General features: G+C 42.8%; 1 protein-coding gene across 3 annotated transcripts in view; it reads left to right on the forward strand.

The window, feature by feature from the left end:
• Positions 1–7,358, forward strand: part of OSMR (oncostatin M receptor) — a 60,951-nt gene extending 53,593 nt beyond the window's left edge. For all 3 annotated transcript variants that reach the window (XM_084782194.1, XM_084782193.1, XM_084782192.1), the window contains 4 exons: positions 1,109–1,276; positions 3,849–3,930; positions 4,360–4,432; positions 5,082–7,358. In XM_084782194.1, coding sequence (XP_084638320.1) covers positions 1,109–1,276; positions 3,849–3,930; positions 4,360–4,432; positions 5,082–5,624 — 866 coding nt within the window. In that variant the 3' untranslated portion in view covers positions 5,625–7,358. The remainder of the gene's footprint in view (positions 1–1,108; positions 1,277–3,848; positions 3,931–4,359; positions 4,433–5,081) is intronic.
• Positions 7,359–10,253: the final 2,895 nt, after the last annotated feature.

Here is a 10,253-nt window from a genome sequence, read left to right on the forward strand (position 1 = left end):
CGTTTCCAAACATTATTATGTTTTAAATTTTGACTTACTTATATGTTTGTGGTGCTCAGGACCAACCCCACGGCCTTGCACGTACTATGAGTAAGAAGTCTGTCTGCAAGCTGCATCTCTGGCACCAGTGTATTTGACTTGCCCTGTGCGCACTTACTACAGCTGGCAGAGCTGTACCTGTATTATTGCCATTCCCTGCTTAGTGCATATTTTCTTTATTGTGGCACACCTTGAAAATTAGCAAAAGTACAATTTGATTTGTTGTTGGCTCAAGAAGGCAGATGGTAGCAAGACAGCCGGGCTATCCATGCCTAGCTCTCCTACAAGGTCTCTGCCACGCTCTTCTCTTTCTCTCTTTTTCCTTTCTTTCTTTCTTGAATTTTTTAACATGACATCCCAATTGTTATCCCCTCCCTCTTATCTTCCCATCCCCACCCTCCCTCCCTCTTCTGCCCTCTTCCCTTCCCCTAGACATCTGACGGGGGAGCCATCCTCCCCCACAGTCTGAGCACAGTCCATCAGGTCTCATGAGGAGATCTTCCTCTGTGTGCCCAGAGGCTACCCTGCCAATGGGTAGTGATCAAATCGCAGGCACCAGAGCTCACATCAGAGGCGGTCCCCTCTTCCCTCTCCCCACACACATGGAGAATGAGCAGTCCATCAGCTGCATCTGAACAGGGGTCTAGGTTCACTGCATGCATTGTCCTTGGTTGGTGCATCAGTTTGTGCAGGCCCCCTGGGTCCAGATCTTCTGGTCTTGATGGTCTCCTCGTGGGGCTCCTGACCCCTCTGGGTCCTTCCATATTCCACCACTCATCCCTACAACTCCCAGCAATCCACCTACTTTCTTTTTCTTAACAAGTCAGGGTTCCATGCACCCCAGGCTGGCTTGCACTCACCACATAGCTGAAGATGACCTTGAACTTTTGTTCTTCCCCCTGGGATTACAGGCATCAGCCGCTATGTCCAGTGTGTGTTGCATTGGGAGTTAAAACCATGGCCTGCCTGTGCACATTAGGCAAAACCCTCTACTAACTGGCCACACACAGGCCCTCTGCCACACTCTGAATATGATTTTCTTGATGACAATATTCCTTTTCAATTACAGATAAATCAGTGCTCTGCAAATATGACATCAACAACCCAAAGAAAAAGACATTCGCTGTGAAAAACCTTCGGCCAGAAACCCTCTATGAGTTTTTAGTCACTCCATACACCAGGGTCGGCCAAGGACCCAATGAAACATTCACAAAGGTCACGACTTCAGATGAACGCTGTGAGTGTCTCCAAATCAAATGGTTTCCGCAAGGTTAACTTCTTGAGCTTTGTCTGAATCAGGGCGTTTCTATAACTTCGACTCCCCAAGCCCGTTTTCTCTCCATCACACATATATGTTATTCAGAACCCTGTTCTAGACGCCAGGTGTGAGCAGCAGTAGCCTGACCCACCGATCTAGAACCTTCTTCTCGTATTTCTCCCTGACCCTGGAGGCCTGTCTGTGGGAGTCAGTCTCGGGGTGACCTGAAAATCATAGCATGTTGTAGAGCTGACATGAGAAGTGCTACCGGCTTCTCGCTCCAGCCTGCTCTGGATGGTGGTAGGTAGCCTTCTGCCTCAGTTTCCTGGGCTGACAGGAGGCTTTCTGCTCCACTAGGACCTCTGAGGATAGTGAGGGCCTGGCAACGTGCAGTTATAGTCCCAGCTCTGTGATTGTGGTGTCTACTGGGGAAAGGGTCAGGTGAAGAGATGTCTTTTTACAGTGCACTTGGCTTGAGAGAGAGAGACAGGGAAAAGAGGAAGGAACTGTATTTCCACCACAAATTCCCGCAGCCCTTGGGAGGAAGCCATGTATGTTCTGCGGGGAGAGTGTAATCTGGATAGAGGATACAGGGGAGAATGCCTTGGCATGCTTCTCCTTAGAAACACCCACACCCACGTTCTTGAGTGCCTCTTACTTTCTTTCTTTTAATTCTAAGTCTTAAAACCTATAATAAACCCTCTGTCCTCCAACACCGCCCCCCCCTACTCTCCCCAGGTCTGATCTCCACCTTCATTTCTCTCCTTCTCCCACACTGTTCTCGAGTGGGTTGTTGTTGTTGTTGGGGCTCCCCTTTTTTGAGGAGTAGGGGAGGGGGAAGGGGGGAAGAAGAAGGGAGGGTGGGACCAGGAGCAGAGGAGGGAGGGGATTACAACTGGGATCTAAACAAACAAACAAACAAACAAATCGATAAGCTTCAATTCTGCTTCAGCTGGCTCATCCTGAAATTCTCTTTTGCTGTGGTATCAAGGTTCAGCTTTGAACGGTCCCTAAAAGACTAAGGGGAGTCTTGCTGGAGGCACTTCTAAGCCCTCTTTTGCTGCACCAGAATCTACACTAGGATTTACAGCATTTTACAAGTGTGTGTATTGTGTGTGTGTGTGTGTGTGTGTGTGTGTGGAGCGGGGGGGGGTGGGGGGGGGAGTTGATTTACATTAAAGAATTTGCCAAAGGGCCAGGCTGAAGAGACCTTGAAGACCTCTGTCTTTGAAAAAGAATTAGGCCTAAGATGGAAGATCTCAGTTTCCTCAACATGGCATCTAGTCACAGAAATCTGAGATGGTAGGATGTGACAGTCACTCTGGTTAGGACAGTGGTCCTGGATTACCCTAACTGGTGTCACAGACACATAGAGCTGCGGCTGCAGGTAGTAGTGACTGCCTGAGAGACTGATGTTTGCAAGCCTATGTCCAGAATTCAAATCAGATTAAGATATGAGCCAATGGTTTACATTATTTGAGTACTCTTCTCACTTTGAAGTAATTTCATTGGATGGGAAAGTGATTTTTTTTGGGGGGGGATGAGGTGCCATGCAGCCTGGCTACATGGCTCAGGGTAAATTTGCACTCATGATTCCCTTACCTCTACCTCTCCAGTGCTGGATTCGCAGGCATGCCTTACAATGACTAAGTCTAGAATAAGTTTTAAATTTATTTCTATATTATTTTTCTTCCACCTTTTGAACTTATTTGTTTTGTGTGAGCACATGTCCATACACATCAAACAAAAGGGTAACTTTATATTTTCAAGATTTCATTTAATCTTTGTGGTAAACCTTATGACCTTATCTTTATTAATTATATTGGTATTAATAAGACAATGCTTCAATTATTTACAGCTTCCCTGATAGACACTGTGTCCATTTTTAAATGGAATGTTATAGGACTCTGTTAGCAGCACCTCAGCCCTTGTTAGGTGGGAATGAGAAATGCTTGCATTTGCTAGAAGCAGACTGGTATGATAAAACAATAAAAAAATGAACAAAAATACCAAAAATCCCAATGCTGAAATCACAGATTGTTTTGAATTTTGCTCACTATGGTCCCTTTTTCTCTGAACAACGACTAGCTTGGTAAGTAAAGATCATGAGGCAGAAAGGTCAGGAAGCCTGGTAAGCGGCCAGGAGCTCCCTACACCGGCTGGTGTTTCACATGGCCTTGAATTCCCTACGTGGTAGCAGATGGCATTGAGCTCCTGTCGACTCTGCTCTCCCTGCTGTGTTAGGAGTGCTACAGGTGTGCACCATCACACCTGGCTTGGTTGGTCTTTCCTCTGTCTAGTCAGGCAGAACTCAGATTGAAGTTTCCCCACAAGTTCCACCCAGTCCAATTCAATTTTTACACATCTAATAATAAGACCTATTTTTGTAAGAGGTGAGTTTTAAACTTATTAAAAACTCATATTGAGTCTTGGATATATATGGGGAGCAATAAAGAGGGGAAAATTCTTCACCCTCATAAACTTTCATTCCTTTAAGGAGGCCAATCCGTATGTGAAAAAGATTACTTTCTTTTATTTTTTCCTCCTTTAGCCAACATGCTGCTGCAGATCATATTACCCATGACTTTCTGCGTCTCTCTCCTCATCATTGTGTGCTATTGGAAAAGCCAGTGGTAAGTGGAGAGGAAGCCTTTTTTTTTTCAAGTTAGAAACAAACTCCATGGCAGAAATGCTATGGAATACTATGGGGAATGAATGATGGAAAGGAAAAGAAATGTAGGTGAGCAAATGTAATTTAGCTCGTTTTGCCTTGTGGCTCAGTAAATGGGGAAAGGAAGATCCATCTCAAAAGTTGCTCCATAGCCATAGCTAGTATTTATGCCACCGTGTGCTTGGCAGCATTCTACATGCCTCCCTCATGCGGAATGAGCCAGGGGGTGCCTGCAATAGTACGGTAAGTGCTATAATTATCTTCCTGCATTCTGTGAGCTAATTAAAGCAAGGAAGAGTTGAGCTTGCTTCACAGAGGATACTTCAGAGCTCTCCCTCCTAACTGTTCTACTGAGTTGTGCATTCAGTCTTAACTGTCACCACTCTTCTAGGGTGAAGGAGACGTGCTACCCTGACATTCCAAATCCATACCAGAGCAGCATCCTGTCATTGATAAAATCCAAGGTAAATGTGAGGATGTTGTATGTGTAACACACCTGTAAAGGACTAAGCCTGGCATGGTGGCACGTGCCTGGGATGAAAAGGGCAAGCGGCTCTCTGTGAGTCTGGGGCCAGTCTGGTCTATATTGTTAGCTGTAAGCCTTCCAGGCTACATAGTGGGACTCTCAAAAAACCCAAAATGTGTGTGTGTGTGTGGGGGGGGGGATGACTAATCTTGATTTGGGGCTCTATTAATCAAGCTTTCTTATACCTCTTCAGGAAAAGATAATAAATTAGAAGCAGAAACACAGTCATGCAGCAGGTGATTGGATAGATTAGGGTACAGCTCAGTGGCAGAACGCTTGCCTAGCCTGAGTGAGGCTGTGGTTTTGATGTCACAGACCAAACAAACATGTGGGCTTACTCATGCACCTTACTCATCAAGGGCTACCAGAAAAGTCAATGGTAAGAGAGGAAGGCTTAATCCGATTGAGAGTCAGACACAAACTCCTAAGATGGAAACATCCATTGTGTCCTGGTGAACCATCTGGCTTTTGTCACAACTTTCAAGTTCACATGTGGCCAGGAAGGAATGGGAAGCTCTGGGAGTCCATGATACACGATACACCTGGATACGCCCACATAAGCCTCCATATGTTTGATTTCTTTGCAGAAGAGCCCTCACTTAATAATGAGCATCAAAGACTGCATTCCAGATGTCCTTGAAGTTATAAACAAGGTGGAAGGCAGCAAGACACAGTGTGTAGGCTCTGGGAAACCACACACTGAAGATGCACCCACTACGCCAACAGAGAAAGGCTCCTCTGGCCCCGTTTCCTTCTTTTTTGAGAATCTTACGTATGATCAGTCGGCTTTTGATTCTGGTTCTCATGGCTTTGTTCGAGGACCCCTAAAAGACACACCACATCAACTTGGACTACTGGCCCCACCTGACAAGTTACTACCCGTATTAGACAAAGACTACATGAAGTCCCTGGTTGAAAGCCCAACTGAAGAAACTAGCTTGATTTACGTGTCCCAGCTGGCTTCACCCATGTGTGGAGACAAGGACAGGCTTGCCACACATGCAGCCATGCCAGCGCACTGTTCAGAGTACAAAAGGCAAATGGCAGTTCCAGGGAGCCTCGTATTACCTCCCCTGAGGGAGAACAACAGCCTGACCTCAATGATCCTTTTAGGCCAAGGTGAGCAGTAAACACTAACTAGCATCAACCCACTTCATACACTACAGGCACCTTTGAGGATGTAGCTGGTACCATGCCCAAACTGCATGCTCTGGCCCTTGATTCCAGGAGTGTTTATTACCTATGGTGCTGACTTATGAACGTCACTACAGGCTGACAGACTAAAGACCAGAACTATGCAATTTGCCATTTGCCCTGCACGTTTCCTTAGAAACAGTAGGATCATGGAGCATGCTGACCTTCTTATTTGTTGCAGGCTCACACTTAACACAGTACCCTTGGCCTTGACGTAGTGTATGCCTTAGCCATTTCACAGACCCTACCAGTATGGTGCCAGGACTATTCAAAGTGGCTGTGGTCCTAGGATTTTGGCTTGCAGTGAGAAAATATCTTCACGTAAACTTAACCTCATGCGTTAAGGGTAAAGCGACTGGATCAGATGCTTTGGTTAGTGCCACAAGAGATTTATTACTTTTACTGTATAGACTTGTCACATTTGGTGGAAAGGTTACAAACTACATTTTGGCCTTACTTTGAATGAGAATTTGTAGTTATTGATAAAGTAAAAACAACTATCTTGGTGTTTACACTGAACCTAACAGGTAAGATGTACAAATGGGACAGGAGAGTCTTGACAGGTCTCCTGCTCTCCAGCTTACTGAAGTAAAACAGGATTGCAAAAAGCTCTAGACTTGGTGTTCAGGTGACAGGACCCTGTTCAGTAGATTCCTGTCTTCTTCCTTAGTACATGACTACCTCAGAATAGAAAAAAAGTACATTTAATACAGTGCTTTCTTTCACATATAATGCCCCCACTCAACAAGCTGTATCTAAACAACTTATTTCCACACACTAACCTTTGAACTCTTGATTGTCTGGCTCAAGAGAACTGTCTCACATTCCTGTCATGCTAAAGTAATAAAGCCTCGGTATTGGGTATAATTTAGCTATAATCTTAAAATGTTCCAGGAGTAAAAACTTGGTTCTGTGTTGGCCTCAAAGCATGTCTATAGGTTCCACATTAAGATTCAACCAACTTCAGAAAAATGATATGCAGAAAAAAAAAGTCTGTACCAAACTTATAGATTTATCTTGTTATTCTTTAAAGTATTAACAGGGCAAGACATGCAAAAATATCCACTGCACACAATACTATTTTTAGGTGAGGCCTGAACTCCCATGGTAGCAGCATAGCTCCTGTAACCATTTCCTGGAAGGTGCCATGGAGAAATGACTGTTGTCAACAGCCACACAAATACAGGCTCAACACATCAGTTTCTTCCTCTTATTAGTGCTTGTCACTGTTGCAAAATAAGGTAAAGAGGCATTTCTTTTGTCTTGCTGTCTGCTGTGTGGTGGGATGACTGTGCACATGAATGGCTGTTACCAACACTAGAGCAATATCCATATGGCATGTGATCCCAGAACCTAGTATCCGGTCAGGCATGTTTGGCTCAAGCTGTCCAGTCTTTGCTTTACATACAACTGAGCCTTTGCTAGCAAACACAGCTCTGACCCAACCTAGGGCCAGGCAGTACCTTCAACAGTCCAGCTGTGAGAAGACATTGGTCAGTATTGCAAATAACTCGTTTATGTTGTTCCGTCTATGTATTTCTCACTGGAAGCTTGCACACAGAAATGTAAATGACATTGATTTGTAAATACTTTTTTATTTCAATTTTGTTTAAAAAATCTACAAAACATTAATGTTATTTTTGCTGTTTCAATAAAGTCCATTATTAAAACATTCTATGATCACATTGTTTTAATTCCTTTAATAGAATGAAAACTTTATAGTTACTGAGTATAGCCAATAAATCACCTCATGAACCTAACAAAAATGTAGACTGCCCCCCCCCCCCAACCTGAGGGTCTCTTCAGCACTGTGCAATCTACATACTTCATCAGTTCCTGGATGCTCACATACACACCACACTCTACGGCATCTTCCTTCCCTCTCATGGTCCCCTTCCTGTTTGTGTAAAACAGTCATCACCCCAATAATAACAGAATAAAAACTAGGCTTTAGTATGAAGGGTGAAATTTCATTGAGTCTGGCTTATTTCGTGTAACCCAATAATCTCCAGTTCCATCCATTTTTCTGCAAACGTCTTATACGTTTAGAGCTGAGCAAATTGCAATGTGAACATGTTCCATTTCCTTTGTCCATCTGTTGATGGCTCTTTAGGCTAGTCTCTTATCTTAGCCAATGTGAACAGAGCATCGGTGAATGTGGGTATGCAAATCCGAGTTCTTTGGATAGGTGTACAGGCAGCTATACTGGCACAGCTGGGTCACATAGGCAGGACTATTTTCAGTTTTAAGGAACCATCACATTGGCATCTGTAGCTGTTCACCAATGCAAAAGGGTCTCTCTTTCTCCACATCCCGACCAACACGTTTTCTTTCTTGCCTAGTTGAACCTCAAAGTATTTCATTTGCCTTGCACTGATGGTTAAGGTTGTTGTACACATTTTCAGAATTTTTTCCTTTAAAAGTTTCTACTCAGCCCATTTACTGACAAGATTTTATTTCTTGAATTCTAGGTATCATTCCTGAAGACTCCATAAAAAAGTTAAATCTGATAAACACATTCGGCAAGTTGCAGGATACAAAATCAACATCTAAAACCCAGCAGCTTTTCCATATTCTAATAATAAACTTGTAGACAAATAAATCAGAAAAAACCCCTCATTTTTAGCTTTTAAAAATTCTTAAAGTAGACACAACCAAGGAAATGAAAGATCTTAACTTCCAAATACATAAGAAGTTGAAGACAATAGAAAAAAAAAAGAAAGGCCTGCCATACTCCTGGATTAGGAGCTATGTAAAATGGCTGTGTAAGTAAATGTGATTACACATTCAATGGAATTTCCATAAAAATTCAAATTGCATTCTTCATAGAACCAAATAAAGTAGTCCTAAAATTCATATAGAAGTAAAACAGACCCTAAATATCCAAAGCAATTCCTAGCACAAAGAACAAATGCTGGAGGCATCACAATACCTGAGCATAAACTATTATATAGTCCAGGCCATAAAAACAAAACCTTATCATACGGTCACAAAATGACATATAGATCAGTGACGTACAGCAGAAGACTTGGAAACAAACACACACAACCACAGCCACCTAATATTTGACAAAGGTACAAAACTACACATGAAAAGACAGGCAGGCCCTTCAGTAAATGGTGCTGGGAAAACTACAGCTGCTCATTCTTATGACTGAAATTAGATCCCATCTCTTTCACTTTGTATAAAAATCAAACACATGAAAGGCCCCAGTGTAAGACCCGAAACTTTTTAACAGCACAGGAGATAACCCCAAGAACTGATGGCGCTGCATGAATTAAATGCTCCTGCACAGCAAACAACCAGCAAAGACAGCCTACAGAATGGGAGACAGGATTCCATCAAAAGACACAGTATAAAAAAAAAAAAAAAAAAAAAAAAAAGAAGAAAGAAAGAAAGAAAAAAAAGAAAAAAAAAGATGAAGTAACTTAGATACTTGACTTTGGCCTCCACGTGTGTGCACTGATGTCCCTGTACGGTCAGTGTGTCATTTTCATGGCTACTCTCATTTATAAAGTATGTATTTACAAAACAAAACCAACCAACCAAACCCAAGTTGAATTAGACTTAAGGTAGCATCTACGAGCTCTGTTGATTAAGCCTGCCTTGTCTTAAATGGTGTAGAAGATCCTGAAGTGCTTCTAAAAACCCCAAAAGATAAAATGGAGATGAAAAACTTCAGATTTAGCAGCCAAACAAGATCATGAGTTATCTCCAATTCTAAGGACGAAGTGTATGAAGTTGGCCTAGTGCTCCAAATAAGCACCAAAGAACCACAAATCTTTGAAATACTTTGATTCGTTTAAAAAAAAATTATTGCAGTGGTTTGAATATTTTTTAACGTTTCATGTGTATTCTTTGCCTCCATCCATTCTGTGTTCCTGTGACACACCTGATGCTCAGAGGCCAGAAGAGGGAGCTAGCGTTACAGGTAGTTATAAACCACCAGGTGGATGCTGAGAATTGAACCCAGGTCCTCTGAAACAAGAGCTAGTGCTCTTAACCACTGAGGTATCTCTTTAGTTATTTGAATACTTTGATATGGCAAAGTTCTTAAAATGAAGAGAATCATTTTCCTACTGTGACATTAGGCAAAGACTAGTGGCAACACACAGCATAAGGTGAGAACGATGATAACATCACACACAAATGTCCGCAGGCCAAACACCTGCAAGTAGTTGTTTCAGGTGGGGAGGAGACTTTGCCTACTGCTAAGAGACCTTGGCTTTCACACTCAGTTTCTCAGCTGGCTCTTTTCCTGTGGTGGGTGATTCTACCACGAGGTGGCAAGAGGCTGGCCTCTCTGCTCAGGCCAGTGTGAGCTCACCACTTACATGCCACTGTTTTACTAACTCATATGTTCTAGCTAAAAACATTGCCATTTCCAAAGCCTTCACAATAATGACGTGAGGTAAATTCACATTAAATTATCAAGAATGTCAAGGAGGAACCATTATTTTAAAATTGGGACCATCCCCATCTGTAGAATCAAAAAGCCACATTTACTGGAAAATGCAAGGTCCAGTGACACACTAAATGTTCAAATAAAGCCAACATTCCACAAA

Source organism: Acomys minous (assembly GCF_964271855.1).
Source record: "Acomys minous genome assembly, chromosome: 5".
Taxonomy (NCBI): Eukaryota; Metazoa; Chordata; class Mammalia; order Rodentia; family Muridae; genus Acomys; species Acomys minous.